Genomic DNA, 19,351 nt, shown 5'->3' with positions numbered 1-19,351 from the left:
TTTTGGTTCCAACTGTAAATTTATCTCTAAAGTTTCCTCAATACACTGATTCACTTCTTCCCAGAATTTCTTTATTTGAGAACACTGCCACAAACAATGGAAAAGTGTGCCCTTTTTTTGTACAAATAAGGGGGCAAAGGCAGCTTCAGTGTATAACCTTCCATTTCCCTCCACAGTGGCATATTCTCCTCCAACATCAGTGTTCTCAGTTGCGCTGCCCAGTAGTACCATAGTGGATTTGGGCATTTAAGCCCGCCTCTATCATACGGCAAGTACAACAATGATAGGCGCAGACTGGGGCGTCTTTTGTTCCAAAGAAACTTGATGAAAAGTGTCTTCACCGCTGACCGCACAGTTCGGCAGTGTTCGGCTCGATCCTTATGTAGGACGTCTCTTCCTGTGACGGCACTCTCGCTGTTTTCTGCGCACGCTGACATGTTGATATTGTCAGAGAGCTAGTGGAGGGAGGAGGAGACGAATAGAGCTGTAAAGCGCTGTAAAGAGGACAAATCAGAAACCCTCTGGAAGAAGTGGGTGTGTGTTTGCCTGTGTCTCATTTGCATATAAAGGGACCATGCACGAAAACCGAGCGTTCTGAAAGGGGCGGGTTTAGCAGGGTTATTGAACTACTATGATTCTTCATCCTTATGGTATTTTGACCAAAGCATGTCACTGACATGTTCATTAGGACACCAGGGAACTATTTTAATGGGGGAAATAGGGTATAATATGTCCTCTTTAATGCAATACTAACCGTGCACTTCTGTGTAAAGTTAACAAAGTGTCCGTTGCCGCAAAGATACATTCTGCTCTTAACTCGCGTTTATAAAAGACAGCAGGAAAAAAAGAGGAAAAATTAATACCCAAAGAACTTAGTCATGAGGCAAGAAGAAGGTGGAAATGAACACGGCAGTATAACAGTTAAGCCCCGAACATACTGCAATAAACACTATTAAACAGCGGTATATATTTCACAGTGTAGTTTTTGTTGGCTCGGCTCAATCTTGAGCCTTTTGTTTCCTCGTCAGCTGTTACCTTCTGTTTTGTAAGCCGCGGCACTCCAGATCCTTAATAATTCAGTCTGGTCCCTCTTCAGACCTGATCCGTTTGATGAAGTCCTCCACCTCAACATAGTTGTTGAAGAAGTGGGACCTTTCCTTGTAGGTCACAATCAGTCGGGCAGGGGGGATGATGCCATATCGGAGTCCCATTGAACGGAGCTGCCGTCTATCTTTTTGCTTCTTGTGAACATCTGCCGCAACGTCTTGGTAAAACCTCACTGTTTGGTTCTTGTATCTCACTTCTCTTTTTGCCTTGGCTGCTCTCAACACCAAATCTTTCTCTCTGAAGTTTAAAAACTTCATTATCAGCGTTCGGGGGGAAGGGTTGTTGTGTGCTCTTGGCCCAATTCTGTGCGCCATCTCCACCGCTAGTTTTGTACAGTTTGCCTTGCAAAGTTTTATTTCACCCTTGACTGACTTTTTTTGTGACAACGGCATTACCTTAGCCTTGTCTAACAAAATGGATGTATTTCACCGGCTCAAGAACAATATATATGAAGGCTTGCCAGCTTGCCACCATACCGGAAGTCCAGTTAGACTTCTTAAACCGTGCTGTGTTAGAGTTTTCTGGACCGTCTACATTCTAACCTGTAGTCTCAGTCCCTCCCGTACATATTTTCTGTACTTATATATATCTGTACTTTATAATATTAAAGTCATTATTTTATGGGGGTTAAGGCAGACAGCTTTACAGAGCTGTCCCCCACGCAGCCATCTTGGGTAGTCGCTCCAGTGGAAGTCTTTTGGTTTTATTTTTAAAAAACATTCAAACAATGAAATGACGATCAATTCATAATTAATTCATGATTCATAATAAATATATATTATATACTATATATTATATCATATATACTATTATAAAATCATAACAGGCAGAGGATAAAGGAGTGACAGATGGATGGCAATGAAGGCTGTGTAGATCCACAGCACCCTCTGCTGGCTGTTTGTGAGCCATCACCAAGTCTCGGAGACGTTTTATTGATTGCTTGTGTGTGTGTGTGTGTGTGTGTGTTCTCAGAGGTTAAAGGTCCGCCCTCTCACCGCTTCTCCTGTGGTCAGAGTCCAAACACCGACAGCCGTGTCTGGGAGAGAAAGTTCTGCGTCCTGACTGACACTCAGCTCGTCCTGATCAACAAGGATGAAGAGGTCAGAGGTCACTGTATGACACTAGCATGGAGTCACTGTTTTAGGAACGCCCACTCCATGACTCTGTCTCACTCTCTCTGTCTCTCTCAATCTGCCTCTGTCTCACTCTCACTCTCTGTGTCTCGCTGTCTCTGCTTCTGTCTCACTCTCTCTGTCTCTGTCCCACTCTCTGTCTGTCTCTGTCTCACTCTCAATCAAATCAAAAAAATCAAAAAGGTCTTTATTGGCGTGGTAACGTACACCTTACATTGCCAAAGCATATTCTATGTCTGTCTCTGTCTCACTCTCTCTCTCTCACTCACTCTCTCTGTCTAACTCTCTGTCTCACTCTCTCTGTCTCTGTCTCCAGGCTGCAGGTGAAGCTCAGGAAAGTCCCACAGTCTCAGCGAAGGGTCGAAGTCTCCGCAGGACGGTCAGCGTCCCCTCAGAGGGACAGTTCCCAGAGTTCCAGGCAGAGGGCGCCACCATGCTAGGTGAGACACAATTGTCCTCTGCATCACCTCAACTCAAACTAAAATCTGCGTCACATGGTCACGTCTTTATCTCACTGTTAGACAGACTTTTGTAAACCACTCACTCTCCCACACCAAACCCCATCACACACACACAAACACACAAACACACTGTTGCCTAAAGTTCTAATGTCTGATTTTGTGAATTAGGCATTAAAATAATTTGTTCAGATTGACCTCAGTGACTTAAAGTGACCACATGAGGCAGCAGAGGACCAGCAGCTTGTGTGTGTGTGTGTGTGTGTGTCTGTGAGATTTGGGGTGGGAGAGTGAGTGGTTTGGAGATTTTGAAGGCATCGAGGTGAGTTTGTGTTCGCCGTCTTTGTCATCTTTAGTCACGTGACTCTGCCTTTCAACCAAACTGAGAATGAGGCGTTCGGGTGCAGCCTCTGTGTGGGAGCGTCCCGGGAATGTCTGAAGACAAAGTGTCCAGTGTCTGTCCTTCTGAAGGAGCAGGACTGACCCCTCTGACCTCAATGGGTCACTGCTATTGAGGGGTTTCCCACCCAGAGCTGCAGGGGTTTACTGTGGCGGTCGTCACAGTTTAAAGTCACTGATCGTTTTTTTGATCAGACTCTGCCTCCTTCCTGATCATTGTGCTCATTCATTCACAGACTAACCCCTCCCCATCCCCAGCCCCGCCCACCAGCCAAGGTCATTCATGTGTTAATGTGGTCACTCACCAACAGGCTCCTGTAACCAGGTTAAACTGAGTTTAACTCCAGTTTAACCCTCTGGTTAATACAAGTTGGGATTACTTCTGGTCTTAAACTGGCTACGAAATTGGATTTGAGTTTAACTCTCAGTTAATCCTGAGTTTAAATCACAGTTAATCCTGAGTTTAACTGTCAGTTTATCCTGAGTTGAACTCACAGTTAATCCTAAATTTAACTCTCAGTTTATCCTGAGTTTAAACCACAGTTTATCCTGAGTTTAACTCTCAGGTTATCCTGAGTTTAAATCACAGTTTATCCTGAGTTTAAATCACAGTTAATCCTGGGTTTAACTGTCAGTTTACTCTGAGTTTAACTCTCAGTTTATTCTGAGTTTAAATCACAGTTTATCCTGAGTTTAAATCACAATCCTCATAAATTAACTCATAATCCTTGTCTTGATGCAGATTGTATTGTGTAGTTAATTCCAGAATTCTCAGTGTGAACAAACATATATATATATACATAACATACATACATGTCTTTATATGTATGTATAAAGACAATGAGGGAGTGAGTGTAGACGGCAGTTTTGGTTCAGTCTGATCCGTGGTTGTGGTTCTGGATATGCTACATTCCTCCCTGTGTTCTCCACCTGCCTGTCCCTTCACAATAAAAGCATGCAGTCTTTGTTCTTTCTCTGCTCAGCTGACCCGTTTGTGTCAGGGCTTTTATTGTGAAGGTTGTGTTCACGGTTGAGTGTGTGTGTGTGTGAGTGTGTCTCAGATACAATGACTGTTTACTCACACACCACATGAGTTAATGTGCAGCTTCTCTCATGGACGACCTGGGTGAGTGTCTAACTTTACTCTGGTTCAGATCACACACAGACACACACACAGAGGGACAGAGGGACAGGGACACACACAGAGGGACAGTTATACTGACACAGAGACACACACAGAGGGACAGCTGGACAGACACAGAGACACACAGAAGGACAGTTTGACAGACACAGGGACAGACACAGAGGGACAGACAATGACGGGGCGGAGATTAGCATCGTAGCGCCGTGGGTGGCTAATGATACATGCAAGAAGCTAACTCGTACTTCAGCTAGCTGCATACACTGGAGCACCGAGAGACTGCAGAGATTCTGTGAATGAACTCAGGAATGTGAGAGGATGAGGAGGCGGAGTAACAGACATATGCAGAGGCGTGGCAAAACTGGTTTCATGACGTGAAAAGAAATTCTTTGAATATTTGTTGTGAAAGTTTGAGGAGGAGTCCCTGCTGGACCTGAGTCCCTTCTGGACCTGAGTCCCTGCTGGACCTGAGTCCCTGCTAGATCTGTGTCCCTGCTGGACCTGTGTCCCTGCTTGACCTGAGTCACTGCTTGACCTGAGTCACTGCTGGACCTGTGTCCCTGCTGGACCTGTGTCCCTGCTAGACCTGTGTCCCTGATGGACCTCAGTCCCTGCTGGTCTGTGGTCTGTAGTGGATCTGAGTTCAGAGCCACTATTTCTGTATAAACACATGAGGTCTACAAACTCCACGCTCTGCTGCTGTTACTGCTGTCACTGCTATTACTGCTATTACTGATGTTACTGCTGCTACTGCTGCTGTTGCTGTTGCTGTTACTACTGTTACTGCTGGTGTTACTGCTGCTGCTGTTACTGCCGCTGTTACTCCTGCTGTTGCTGCTGCTGTTACTGCTGCTGTTACAGCTGCTGTTACTGCTGCTGTTACAGCTGCTGTTACTGCTGCTGTTACAGCTGCTGCTGTTACTGCTGCTGTTACTTTTGCTGTTGTTACTGCAGCTGCTGTTACTGCTGCTGCCACCTTGTGGTCAGAGAAGAGTAAGACGATATTTTTTATACTCGACTTTTATATACTAGACTAAATAGTCGTTCTCATGGAGACCAAAACCTGGTCCTAATGAGGCAGAAGGAACTGGTTAAAGTTTAAAGTTTAGGACTAATATTTGAATGGTGGTTATGGTTTAAGTTAGTGATGAGACTTTGTTTAGTCTGTTTAAGTGTGTGCGTGCATGCGTGCGTGCGTGTGTGTGTGTGTTTGTTTGTGTGTGTGTGTGTGTGTGTGTGTGTGTGTGTGTGTGTGAGAAAGTGAGAGTGATATGATAGTTTGTCGTCAAGGTGACTGCTATTTTACCAACCTGTAACCAGATCAGTAACACACACACACACACACACACACACACACACACACACACACACACACACACACACACACACACACACACACACACACACACACACACAGCCTCCAGAGTTGTGTCCCACATCAGTCCTGAAAGGAAACTTATTCACTAATTATCCTGTGAGTGCAGAGAGTGAGAGAGAGAGGCTGCTGCAGAGAGAGAGAGAGAGAGAGAGAGAGTAGGAGGAAGAAGACAGCAGGACAATGTAGTGGAAGTGATGGGTTGAAAACATGCAGTAAAAACTACTGAGAGAGAGAGAGGGCAAGGTTTAGAATTACTGTAGAGTGCAGAGAGGAGGAGGAGGAGGAGGAAGGATGCAGTGCTGAGGTGGGTGAGGCAGGGTGAGGTGAGGAAGGGGGGAGGACGCCAAAGTCGAGGATGTTCATGGGAAGAAGACGGACGTTTGTATCTTAACCTCATTGGCTGACAGGTGGAGGCTGCTCCGGCCAATCCCATCTGACTGCGCGTGTGTGTGCGCGTGTGTGCGTGTGTGTGCGTCCTCTCCTCAGATGATGGGGAACAGCTGTGATCGAGGTATCGTCTCCTTTCTCACTCTCTCTCTCTCCCTCTCTCTCCTCTCTCTCTCTCTCTCTCTCTCTCTCTCGCTCTCTCTCTGTGTCTGTGTCATGTGACCCACCTGTCATGGCTGGCTTCCTGTAGCATGTTGCCTGAACTTTGTCTCTGGTGGTTGAATGAGGAAGTGAAGTGACGGTCGATGCATGAAAGTTTGATGGTTCGTGCAGCTGGAACATGATCCAGCAGAGAAACACTGAGCGCTGCATGCTGCGCACACACACACACACACGCACATACACATAGACGCACATACACACACACTCACACAGACACACACACAGACGCACACACACACACTCACGCCTGAGCACACACAGACACACACACAGCTGCATGTGTGTGTGGGGGAGAAGCTTTTTGTCGTTTTAATCGTAGAAAAAGTTTTTTTCTTTCACGTGTTTCTGACTACAGATGAAACCTCGCACACGTACTCTGGTCAGTGGGCGTGTCTGACTGCTGGAGGCGGAGTCTTTCAGTAACCCCGATCTTTACTGGAAACCCGATTTTATTCGGTGTTTGTGCCAAGTGAGACGACTTCCTGTCGAAACCATGTACGGCAGATTATTGGGATTTTAAATAGCTCCACATCGTCAACAGGAAGTCGCTGCTGTCAGATCGTGTCCCGGCGGCGTCTCCAGAGGTGTGGGATGTTTGAGCTAAAACGCAGAAGTGTTAATTTGCTCGTGCTTGTGCTGCCATATTTGCATGCTGTGATTTGATTGGCCGCAGCCAACAGCCGCGTCTTTCCATCAGCTGCAAAAGCAGATGATTGGCTGCTGGAGAGAAGAGGCGGGGCATGCGTCTCACTGTATGAGAGGACGGAAATGTCACAAATGTCCACTGAAGTCTCTGGACATGATATTTCAGGGACGTGCGTCCACTCCCACACAGCGAGCCAGTGGGCATGTCCCGCCGCCCGTGGCTCGATCCAGGCTCCGCCCCTAAACTGATTCTCGTGCTGTTGTGAAAGTTGATGATGAAGAAGCGTTTGTCGTCTCTCTGTCAGCAGAAGCGTCATCGGAGCGCTTGCCGAGGAGGAGGAGCATTTCCGGTCTGGGGAGTTCTGAGAAGAGCGTCGCCGTCGACAACCCAAACTCCTCGCCGTTTAAAGTCTCGGTAAGTGATACACAACAGAGCCAGGGCGGGTCAGGGTTCAGAGAGCTTCTACAGAGGATGGGTTCATTGAGGAGGTAAGGAGGTATTGTTCTCAATCACTGAGGAGGTTCTGCAGCAGTTTATTTTGGTTGTCGTCGTTCAACATTAAGACATTCTCACTCTTGTCAGGGTCGAGGGCGGAGCTAGACTGGCTCCACCCACAACAGTCACCTGACAGAAAAGCATTGTACGTTTGTTCAACCTGCATTTTGCAGACAGTAAACACAGGCAGAGTACATTCTGGATATAAGTGTCAGAATCACAGATCACTCTGTTGTTCATCAGTAATGTGATCTGTGTGTGTGTGTGTGTGTGTGTGTGTGTGTGTGTCCGTAAGTGTGCGTGTGTGAGCAGAGATGCGTTTGAGGATAAAAATATCTTGGGAAACGAGGCTGCTCACTTCCTGCATTCACAGACAAGCTGAAGGATTTGATCAGAGCCATGACTCATCACTGTCTTTCTGCTGCACTGCACTGTGTGACCTGAGGGAGGCGCTGAGATTGAAAATAGAGAGAGTTGCTTTAGATATTTGATGTGATTTAAAGTGAGTTTTGTTCGTTTTAAACAAACGGGCTGGAAATGAACTTAAACTTAAGTGTGTGTAAGTGTGTGTTAGTGTATGTAAGTGTGTGTGTTAGTGTGTGTAATTGTGTAAGTGTGAGTTAGTGTGTTAGTGTGTGTTATGGCGCATTTCCACCGGCTCTACTCACCTCGCCTTGCCTCGCCTCGGCACGGCACAATTAGGTTGCAGCTCCACTACAAAAAAGTACCTACATAACGTGGGCGGAGTCATCACTGCACAGCTGAGTGAAACTGAGGTGACTTCGTTTTGTACGCGACACACACACACACGAGTGACTAGTGTCTTTACACCAGATCACATGTCTATACTTATCTACAATTCGGCACTGTTCGGCTTGATTTCTGTGTAGGACGTCTCTTCCTGTGACCAGACTAATTAATTGTGTGTAAGTGTGTGTTAGTGTGTGTTAGTGCGTGTTAGTGCGTTTTAGTGTGTTCGTGTGTGTAAATGTGTGTAGACCTCGTTAAGTTCTCCTCACACATTATTTTCAGAGTTCAGAATATTCACATATTCACTAATGATCACGTCTAATATCTGCCTTAGATTTTATTGAATATGTCTTTTGTTAAATGATTAACCTCAGTGACACAAAGTGTGCGTGCGTGCGTGTGTGCTCGTCCTCACTGTTTGGTGTCAGACTGCTGACAGTGGGAGGATGAGGAGGATGAGGAGGATGAAGAGTATCTGATGTCTGTCCTTGTTGTCTTTGTCTCTCAGGGTTTCTTCAGTAAACGTCTCAAAGTCTCCATCAAGAGGACGAAGAGTCAGACCAAACTTGACAGAAACACCAGCTTCAGACTTCCACTGCTGCGACCCGCTGAGCCTGACAGGTGACCCCTCTGAACACACCCACAACACAAATTTCAACATTGTGAAACAAATCTGACAGAAGTGATGTCGGCCATGTTTTTACTGTTCAGAGGTCACCTGACCTGCGGGGGGCACTGTTCAAAACCTCTGACTACAGCTGAACCATGGGTCTGCTGAGGTCAGTGGAGGGGGCGGAGTCAGTGGGTTTGACTCCGCCTCCTCCTGTGAGGTTGTCTGTCTGTGTCTCTGGGTGTGTGTGTGTTAGAGCTGGTAGTAAAAGATATACCAATAAGAGAATATGAAGAGATATGTAGTTGAGACAAAATTGTAATACGGTATATTATGTATTGTATATTATATATTGTGTATCATATATTACATATTATATATTGTATATTATATAGTGTATATTATATAGTGTATATTATATATTATATATCATATATTATGTATTATATATCATATTTTCTATGTTATATATTTTATATTATATATAATTTTAATGCTTGCGAATGCTAATAAAGCCGACTGCTTCTCTCTTAGCCTACAAGCTGAGCTCAGCGGCTCAGCCACGCCACACTTGCCCCTCCCACGCTACGCATCACAACAGACATTTGAAGGAAAACGTGGTGGACACGGTGTAGGTGGAGAGTGAGCAGAAAAAGAATAATGGCGCCGTTATTTTATTTAAATTAAATGTGTACTTTTACTCCGATACATTTCCCTTAACCATCTTTGTTACTCGTTACTAAAATAAAAGCTGAGCTGGTGACCTAGCGCCTGTTTGTTGTCACTAGTTTTTAGCAGCACCAGCTGTTAGCCGCAGATTTGGTCTGAATTAAAACACAGTGTGTGACATCTAGAAGAAAATCCCAGCAGACACAGAGAGGTTGTCACCGTTCATGACAGAAGGTTTGCCCGTACCTATTATTGTGCTTTTATTGTTAAGAAGCCACAATCAATGTCACATTCAAAATTGTTTATGAAAGTTTATGAGATGAGTTTTAGTCCATACATATAACCCAGCCCTAGTCTGTGTGTGTGTGCGTTTGTGTGTGTGTGTGTGTGTCTGTCTCAGACAGGATCAGGTTTCTGTCCTCATGCAGGAGGACAGCACTTCCTGTCTGACACAGCGTCTCTGAGTCTCTGTCAGCGGACAAACAGCTTTCTGTTTGTTCGCTTAAGACATTTGTCTGTCAAATGAAGACATCTGTCTGTCTCTGAGGACATCTGTCTGTCCGCTGAAGATGAAGACATCTGTCTGTCTCTGAGGACATCTGTCTGTCTCTGAGGACATCTGTCTGTCCACTGAAGATAAAGACATCTGTCTCTCCCTGTAAAGACAGCGGCCATGTTAACAGGTGAATGAAGGTGTTGACGTGCGTCTGTCTCGCGGGGACGTCGTCGCCATCTCGCTGCGTCACCGGCTGCTGCTGCTGCCTGGCGCCCACGCTCCCCGCGGAGACCGTTACCGTGGAAACGCTCCCTCAGGCCCGAAGCCCTGGGTTGTCCCTGGACCTTGTTTACCAGCTGATGGAGCACGGGGACGCCTGATAAAGACGATGCTGAGCTTGCGGTGTCCTCAGTGAACAGAGCTCCAGCTGTGGGTCGGAGGGTGGAGGAGGGAGGACGGGGGAGCAGGGGGGAGTTGAGGATGCTCTGGGGAACTCCCCTCACCTGGCTCTGTGGTTGTTTTCCGTAGGTATTACTGCGTTTGTGTGTTGACAGCCGGTGACCAGAAGAGGTTGTCATGGTAACATGACAGCGGCGCCCCCTGGCAGCTCAGTTTTATCGTTTTTTTTCTTACGTCCTGGAACAACTGGACTTAATGGTCTTGCCGTCCTCCAGGTCCCGCGCTCTGCCCAAGCTGAAGGAGTCCAGCTCCCATGAGTCTCTGCTGAGCCCGGGCAGCGCGGTGGAGGCGCTGGACCTGAACATGGAGGAGGACGTCCTGGTCAAACCGCTGCACTGCAGCATCCTGGGACAGGAGTTCTGCTTCGAGGTCACATACTCGGGCGGCAGCAAGTGTTTCAGCTGCTCGTCGGCGTCAGAGAGAGACAAGTGGATGGAGAACCTGCGCAGGACCATTCAGCCCAACAAGGTGAGACCAGAACCAGAAACTCCCTCATTCACATCATAGACAGTACAACAGGATATCAATCCCATCAATAATCTGTGTTTATCCTGATTTGAAGGAGATAAATGTGGATTTAAAGCTGCACATTTGTGTTATCATAATCAGATTATTCTAGTGAATGTATCCAGATTACCAGTGACACAAAGTGACCACACGAGGCAGCACAGGACCAGCAGCTCCTGTATCCCCTCCAGCTAGACTTTCGTATGGGAGCGAGTTTCCTGTCTGTCTAACAGTGAGATAAAGATGTGAAGATGTTCTATAATAACTCTCTTTTTTTCTTCATGTTCTGTGTGGAACCCGGGAAGAACACATCTAGGTGTGTCTCCTGTGTGTTTTAAACAAAACAAACGTGTGTTTCCAGGACAACTGTCGCAGAGCCGAGAACCTGCTGCGTCTGTGGATCATCGAGGCCAAAGACCTGCCGCCAAGGAAGAAGTATTTCTGCGAGCTGTGTCTGGACGACGTCCTCTACGCCCGCACCACCAGCAAGACCCGCCACGACAGCCTGTTCTGGGGCGAGTACTTTGACTTTGGTGGCCTGCCGCCCGTGCACAGCATCACCGTGCACATCTACCGCGACATGGACAAGAAGAAGAAGAAGGACAAGAACAACTACGTGGGCCTGGTCAACATCCCGGTATCGGGCGTGACGGGACGGCAGTTTGTGGAGAAGTGGTACCCGGTGAGCACGCCCACCACCAGCAAGACCAAGGGCGGCGGCCCCTCGATCCGCATCAAGACTCGCTTCCAGACCATCTCCATCCTGCCCATGGAGCAGTACAAGGAGTTCGCCGAGTTCGTCACCAACAACTACTCCATGCTGTGCTCGGTGCTGGAGCCCGTCATCAGCGTCAAGAACAAGGAGGAGATGGCGAGTGCGCTGGTCCACATCCTGCAGAGCACCGGGAGGGCAAAGGTCAGAAACACTGACTCTCAGCTGCTTTTATGCTGCAGTAGATTTAGAAATGATCTACGTATTTGTTTTTGACTCATGCTCCTGCTGTTTTGTCTGTCCAGGCTTCTGTAGAAACAAGGCAGTCAGATGTTCACATAGACACTCATACAAACATATTTATGAGTCATTGTTCTCTGACAAGCTTTAAAGGGGACATATTATGCAAAATCAACTTTTTAACCATTTTAATACTTATATTTGGGACTCTGGAGGCCCTACCAGTCGCCAAAGTGTGAAAAAAGAGTACTCAGTCATGTTTTCGTGGTCCCGCTTAGTGTAAGTATAGGCGATAAAACACTCGATGTTGAATTCCCTGCGCTTATGACGGCAGCATGCACATTTCACCGCGAATGTTACCGCCCTACCAGTAAGTTTACTTCGAGAGCTCCACCTTAGCTCCACCTTGTCCCTGCGAGAGTGCAGGCGAGGGAGGAAGAGCGGTATTATGTCAACGCAGAGGGACGAGTGTGCTGTTTGTGGCTGCACAGTGGAGCACAGTGTTTTACACAAACTTCCAGCCTCAGAGGATTTTATATATGAAGCTAATGTGCTGGATAAAGTCAGCAAACGTGTGTTCGCACCACTTCACCTCAGACTGCGGCCAGCGGTCGCCGTATTTAGTCAGGGAACGTATTTCACCGGTGTACAAACACACACGTTGTTAAGAAAAGGTCACATAGAGCTCATAACTGACCATTCTGACACGTCCTAATTAAAAATATTTGTTCAGTACGTCCTCCATGACCGGAGCACAGACTCAGTCTGATACAGTCACATACAGCAGCAGTTTGCTGCTGGCGATCAGCGGTGGCGATCAACGGTGCTGTCCCCAAGTGTTTTTAACTGATTTACAGTTTGGCACTGTTCGGCTCGATCCTTATGTAGGACGTCTCTTCCTGTGACGGCACTCTCGCTGTTTTCTGCGCATGCTGCCATGTTGATATTGTCAGAGAACTAGTGGAGGGAGGGGGAGAGAAATGGAGCTGAGCGAGTGAGCGCTGTAAAGAGGACAAATCAGAAACCCCCTGGAAGAAGTGGGTGTGTGTTTGCCTGTGTCTCATTTGCATATAAAGGGACCATGCACGAAAACCGAGCGTTCTGAAAGGGGCGGGTTTAGCAGGGTTATTGAACTGCTATGATACTTCATCCTTATGGTATTTTGACCAAAGCATGTCACTGACATGTTCATTAGGACACCAGGGAACTATTATAATTGGGGAAATAGGGTATAATATGTCCACTTTAAAGTGACTGAACATGAGAAACATGCTATCTGTCCTTGTCCTCAGGACTTCCTGACAGACCTGGTGATGTCAGAGGTGGACAGGTGTGCCGACCACGACGTCCTCATCTTCAGGGAGAACACGTTGGCCACCAAGGCCATCGAGGAGTATCTGAAACTGGTGGGACAGAAATATCTGCACGACGCGCTCGGTGAGTGTCCAAGCAGCTGATTCACACCTGTAAATATATATACCTGTACAAGTACACCTGTGAATATATACACACCTGTACACCTGTGAATGTATACACACCTGTAAATATATACACACCTATACACCTGTAAATATATGTATATGTATATATATATACACATACCTGTGTGTATTTATATATATATATACACCTGTAAATACATACACATATATATATATATATATTTATATATATATATATATACATATATATATGTATATATATATATATTTATATGTATGTACAGATATATACACAGTACATATATTTTTACAGGTGTATAAGTATATACACCTGTAAATGTACAGACACCTGTACACCTGTAAATATGAACAGCTGTCACAGTCCTCACAAAGGTATCCATACAAACACACACACAGTTTCCTTCTTCAGTCTCTGATATTTTCAGACGAGATGAAACTTTGATGTTCACACACAAATATATGAACAACCATGTTATCTCCCCCCACCCCCCCAGGTGAGTTCATCAGAGCTCTGTATGAGTCTGATGAGAACTGTGAGGTTGATCCCAGCCGATGTTCTGGTTCTGATCTGGCTGAACACCAGAGTAATCTGAAGATGTGCTGTGAACTGGCTTTCTGCAAGATCATCAACTCCTACTGGTACGACAGGCCATGCCCCCGTCATTTACATAAAAATCACGACTGAAGATGATGTCTAAACATGATGTCTAAATATTAACCACTCACTCTCCCACACCAAACCTCATAGAGAATATCAGTGATTTTAACATCACACACACACACATAGCTGCTTCCATCACTAAGTTCAGATGTCTGATTTTAATGAAATCAGCTTTTGACATATTTTTTAGACTTACTTCAGTGACACAAAGTGACCACACGAGGCAGCAGAGGACCAGCAGCTCCTGTGTCCCCGCAGCTAAAATCACTCATTTTCTCTATGAGGTTGTTGAGGTGCGGGAGAGTGAGTGTTGGAAAAGTGTGTTAAAGAAACAGTGAGATAAAGACACAGTGAGATAAAGACGTTAACATGTGACGTAGATGTCGTAGACTTGTTCATGTTAGCCACATTATAAAAATAATTTTCATTCAGTCTGATAATTTGATGCCAAGCATGTGCGTCCTTCCCCCCGTCCTCGTCTCCACAGTGTGTTTCCTCGTGAGTTGAAGGAGGTGTTTGCGTCATGGAAGCAGCAGTGCACGGCTCGCGGTCACCAGCAGGACATCAGCAAACGTCTGATCAGCGCCTCACTCTTCCTGCGCTTCCTCTGCCCGGCCATCATGTCACCGTCACTCTTCAGTCTGATGCAGGAATATCCCGACGACCAGACATCACGGACACTGACGCTCATCGCCAAAGTCATCCAGAACCTCGCCAACTTCACCAAGTGAGTACGAGCGTGTGGACCCAGCACCAGCCTGAGCCTTGTTTTACAAGGCTTATTCTTGTTGTTTTTAAATGTTTCTCTGCAGGTTTGGAAACAAAGAAGAGTACATGGCTTTCATGAACGACTTTCTGGAGCACGAGTGGGCGGGGATGATGCGCTTCCTCTCTGAGATCTCCAACCCGGAGACGCTGTCCAACACGCCGGGGTTCGAGGGTTACATCGACCTCGGCCGCGAGCTGTCCGTGCTGCACGCTCTGCTGTGGGAGGTCGTCTCCCAGCTCGACAAGGTGTGTGTGTGTGTGTGTGTGTGTGTGTGTGAACTCTGACCTGAGGCTAAGCCCCACCCCCCTATATTGCTATGTTCCATTTACATTGAAACTGGAGTTGGCCGCGAGAAGTTACACGTGTGCCACTGATTTACTGTCAGACCGTAAAAGTCACAGCGTTCCAGAGTTGAAGGTCAAAGGTCAAACGACATGTCAGCGACTCATTTTCATCTCTGTTTCTCTGTCACATGATCTCTGAGCGCTTCACGCTCTCACGGTTGTCACCAGCAGTTATTTAGTTTTCATGGCTGTGGATTTTCTGCTCCTTTTCAAAGAGAACTTTAGTCAAACGTTGAAGAATGACAGAGACACGTAACACTGAATCTCGTCTGTTATTGGGCGCTTGTTCCTTTGAAGTCCTGAGGTTCTACTGTGATGACGGGTATATGAGCACAAAGCTCAGCTGACACAGGGAGAGAGGCGGAGTCACGTGGACAGATCACCTGACCATAGTTTTTGAATCATGACATGATGACAGGAGGGTTACCCGAAGTTAAGTGAGTGAGTGAGTGAGTGGTTGAGTGAGGGAGAGATAGTCGTACACGTCCAGCTCTGAGGAAGCTAAATGGAACTCAGCCACCATTTATTTGAATAAATACACCTGTGATTTTCTGACATCGCTCAGAGTGAAGCTCTGATTGACCCGTCTGTGTCTGAGGGCGGAGCATGCACACACACACACACCTCCCCCCTGTGCTGTGTCTCACCCGTCTCACCTCTCTCACCCGTCAGCATGGCTCTGCTGTTTGATGCACTTCTGTTCAGTAGAAGCATGTTTGTTCTACTTTATTTTATTTTTGTTTCCATTGACTTTCCCTCATGTTGTTTTCCTCCTCCCCTCCTCCCCCTCCTCCCCCTTGTATGACCGACTCTCTCTCTCATCTCTCTCTGTTACCACCATTTTGTTTTTATTTTCAAACTATCACTGCATCCTGGTGCCACCACACACGCACACACGCACACACACACACTCACTCACACACACACACACACGTGCAACAACCACAGGGTGAAAATTCCTTCCTGCAGGCCACCATAGCAAAGCTGGGCCCGCTGCCAAGGATTCTGGGAGACATCTCTCGCTGTCTGGCCTCCCCGACGCCGGTGCAGCAGCTGCGGCGTTTCCAGGACCATGGCTCCGCCCACAACATGAACAGCAGCCTGTCGTCAGGGTTACAGCGAATCTTTGAGGATCCCACTGACAGGTGAGTGTGGGCAGTCGTCACGGTGATTTTAACACACATACACACACAGAGTTGTTGACCCTCTGCTGCCTCCATCACTAAGTTCAAATGTCTGATTTTATAAATTTGGCATTTGAAATATTGTCTGTGTGTGTGTGCGTGTGCGTGCGTGTGTGTGCGCGTGTGTGTGTAGCCTTCAGTCTCCGTCCACAGAGCGTGTGGATGGTTATGTCAGAGGTCAGTGCCCCCTGCTGTTACAGCGCCCCTCCTTCCACGCCAGCTTCTCGGATCATGAAGAGCGTGACGATCTTCTGTCAAACGGCCGCAGCGTGTCTCTGGTTGACCTGCAGGACGCTCAGAACCTGCACCATGAGGCTCCGCCCCGCCTCAGTAGGGCCGGCTCACAGGCGTCCGTCGGACACGCAGCGCTACCGCACAGCCACTCCCACTCCAACCCGATGACGCCCCAGCCGGCACCGCACCAGGTCAAAGCCCCACCCAGAGACCCTCAGCCTCAGAGCGCCCCGCAGGTGAGGCGCCCGCTCCCCCCGTCTGTCAGCCAACCACGCAGCCTGCAGCCTCTGTCCTTCCAGAACCCCGTCTACCACCTGAGTAACCCCGCCCACAGCCTCTCCACCCGCTCCACCCACTCAGCGCCACAAGACTCAAGCTCAGAGAACCTGAGCACCGAGAGTTCGCTCAACAGCCACAGCAACTCTGACGACTACGGCAGCCAAGTGGGGGTCAAAGGTCGAGCTCCCTCCAACAGCAGCCTGGACGAGCGGAGCACGCACAGTGAGGACTGTCCGACGCCGCGCCGCCACGCTCCGCCTGACCTCCCGCCCAGCACCGCTACGGCTGTCGCTGTCCCCCGTCAGAGCACGACGACGGGCACCGCCCACATCGTCAAGGTTGAACAGCAGAGCAAGGGAGGGGGCAGGGCCAGGACGCCGTGCTCACTCCCTCACTGTGCCTCAGTACGCAGCAGCAGCAGCGCTAACACTGAGCCGACACCCACCGCCAGCCACGCCAACCGCCATCAATCCTGTTCTGCCGAGAACACGACTCCGCCCCCAAAGAGTTCCGCCAAACAGCCTCAGGCGGTACGACCCAGACACACGGAACATGGATATGTGAATAAACATGAACTTCCTCAGTTGATGGGCGGAGCTTCAGTCTGACAGCACGCTAACGTTGTGTTTTTACAGGTGGCGTCTCCAGCGGACGCTGTGGCGGTGGCCATGTCTCCTGTGGAGAGGACGGCGGCCTGGGTCCTCAACAACAGCCAGTATGAGGAGGAGGGCGGAGCCAGGAGCAGGGAGGAGGGCGGAGACAGGAGCAGGGAGGAGGGCGGAGACAGGAGCAGGGAGGAGGGCCGTAACACGGAGAAAGTATGAGGAAAAAAGAAATCAATCATTTGCATAAACATGAGCCACGGCGCCACCCTGTGGAACTCACTCTCCGTCAGTTTGTCAGAATCAACCTTTGTTCATAGCGTGATGAATAAATAATAACATAATAACTTTCAGTAACATAAACGATAGTATATGACAATATTATGAATACATGAATGTTGGTTATGAGGTCAGAGCTCTGCAGATGTTCATTATTATTCCACCATCAGTGTCCGTCCTGGTCATCTGAAGTCATGAGTAGGAAAGTGAAAGTTTGTCCCTGGATAATGGAGGTCATTAGGTCAAAGGTCAGATGATGTAAATGTTGATGTTCCACTAACCCCTCCCCTCTCACATGGGCAGTACGAGCTGGAGATCTCGCGGCTGAAGGAGCGTCTGCGAGTGTCTGGACGTCGCCTGGAGGAGTACGAGCGACGTCTGCTGGTCCAGGAGCAGCAGATGCAGAAGCTGCTGCTCAACTACAAAAACCGTCTGGACGAGAGTGAAGAGAGACTGAGGAGACAACAGGAGGAGAAGGAGGGTCAGATGAAGAGCATCATCAGCAGGTATACTCTGACTCCACCACACACACACTCTCACTCCACACACTCTCACTCAACCCACCCACACACACACACTCTCACTCCACCCACCCACACTCTCACTCCACCCACACACTCTGATCTTTATTTCCTTATCTGTGTCCTGTGCGTGTGTGTGTAGGCTCATGGCGGTGGAGGCGGAGCTAAAGCGTGACCATGCTGAAATGCAGTCTGTGATTGAAGCCAAACAGAAAATCATCGACGCTCAGGTAAACGTCACACCTGTGGCCACACCCACCCAGCTATGACTCCTCCCCGATTCCCCCCAGAATTACCCACAGTCGTTTTCTGATAATTCAAACAATGAGGCAGCAAGCTGACGATTAATGATGACATCACGTGAGGGTGTGTCAGTTGTTCCGTTACATAGTCGCCATGGTAACCAGTGAAAACATCTCATTGTCTCTTCACTGATTTCAGGTCAGTAACGGATGTGACATAAACCAATCAGGCAAGTAACTGTAGCCCCCACCACACACCTCACACCTGTTCAGCCAATCACAAAGCAGAAAATACTGAGTCAGTAGAAACTGGCCTGAAGAGAACTCATCCGAAAAAAATCTAACGATTGTGTTATTTCATATGTAAACTCAGGACTGAACTGGTCTCTAAACCAGTTTAAACTCAGGACTGAACCAGTCTCTAAACCAGTTTAAATTCAGGACTGATCCGATCTATATACCAGTTTAAACTCTGGACTGAACCGGTCTATAAACCAGTTTAAACTCTGGACTGAACCGGTCTATAAACCAGTTTAAACTCTGGACTGAATTGGTCTATAAACCAGTTTAAATTCAGGACTGAACTGTGTACTTGTCATGTGATCTCAGTTTACATTGCAGTGAGTACTGAGGTTCAGTACCTAGTATCACCACCAGGTGTTAGCTTCAGTCCAGTTTCTGATTCATGTAGAAGAAAGTTTCCTGTTGTTGAAGAACGTTCCAGCGTATTTGTGTCAACGTTAACGTGTCAATAAAGTTATGAGGATGTGGTTGGGTCAGCAGATACCGTGTGTGCGCGTGCGTGTGTGTTGCTGCCAGCTGGTTTTATTTCTGTTTGGCTGGCCCCTCCCCTCCTCTGATGACATCATCACAACCCAGCAGAGCTTCACTCACTTTTTCTCCTCTGTTTTTTTGTGTGTTATTTTCAGAGCTTTTATTTTGGCGGCTGCTGCCTCAAACTTCC

General features: G+C 47.7%; 1 protein-coding gene across 11 annotated transcripts in view; it reads left to right on the top strand.

The window, feature by feature from the left end:
• Window positions 1-19,351, top strand: part of rasal2 (RAS protein activator like 2) — a 38,614-nt gene that overhangs the window by 17,311 nt on the left and 1,952 nt on the right. For 2 of the 11 annotated variants that reach the window (XM_044030003.1, XM_044029955.1), the window contains exons 2-16: window positions 2,080-2,207; window positions 2,557-2,680; window positions 7,176-7,285; window positions 8,625-8,737; window positions 10,566-10,818; window positions 11,219-11,773; window positions 13,102-13,246; window positions 13,767-13,911; window positions 14,421-14,660; window positions 14,746-14,947; window positions 15,995-16,191; window positions 16,364-17,273; window positions 17,379-17,561; window positions 17,928-18,130; window positions 18,288-18,375. In XM_044030003.1, the coding sequence (XP_043885938.1) occupies window positions 2,080-2,207; window positions 2,557-2,680; window positions 7,176-7,285; window positions 8,625-8,737; window positions 10,566-10,818; window positions 11,219-11,773; window positions 13,102-13,246; window positions 13,767-13,911; window positions 14,421-14,660; window positions 14,746-14,947; window positions 15,995-16,191; window positions 16,364-17,273; window positions 17,379-17,561; window positions 17,928-18,130; window positions 18,288-18,375 (3,596 nt within the window). Of the gene's footprint in view, window positions 1-2,079; window positions 2,208-2,556; window positions 2,681-4,195; window positions 4,224-5,947; window positions 6,128-7,175; window positions 7,286-8,624; window positions 8,738-10,253; window positions 10,416-10,565; window positions 10,819-11,218; window positions 11,774-13,101; window positions 13,247-13,766; window positions 13,912-14,420; window positions 14,661-14,745; window positions 14,948-15,994; window positions 16,192-16,363; window positions 17,274-17,378; window positions 17,562-17,927; window positions 18,131-18,287; window positions 18,376-18,586; window positions 18,618-19,351 lie in introns of those variants that run through there. The other 9 variants (XM_044029994.1, XM_044029982.1, XM_044029964.1 and 6 more) reach the window with 9 other exon arrangements.

This window comes from Solea senegalensis, linkage group LG1 (assembly GCF_019176455.1).
Source record: "Solea senegalensis isolate Sse05_10M linkage group LG1, IFAPA_SoseM_1, whole genome shotgun sequence".
NCBI lineage: Eukaryota > Metazoa > Chordata > Actinopteri > Pleuronectiformes > Soleidae > Solea > Solea senegalensis.
The sequence above is the reverse complement of the archived record's forward strand: the minus strand, read 5'-3'. Positions and strand labels throughout refer to the sequence as shown.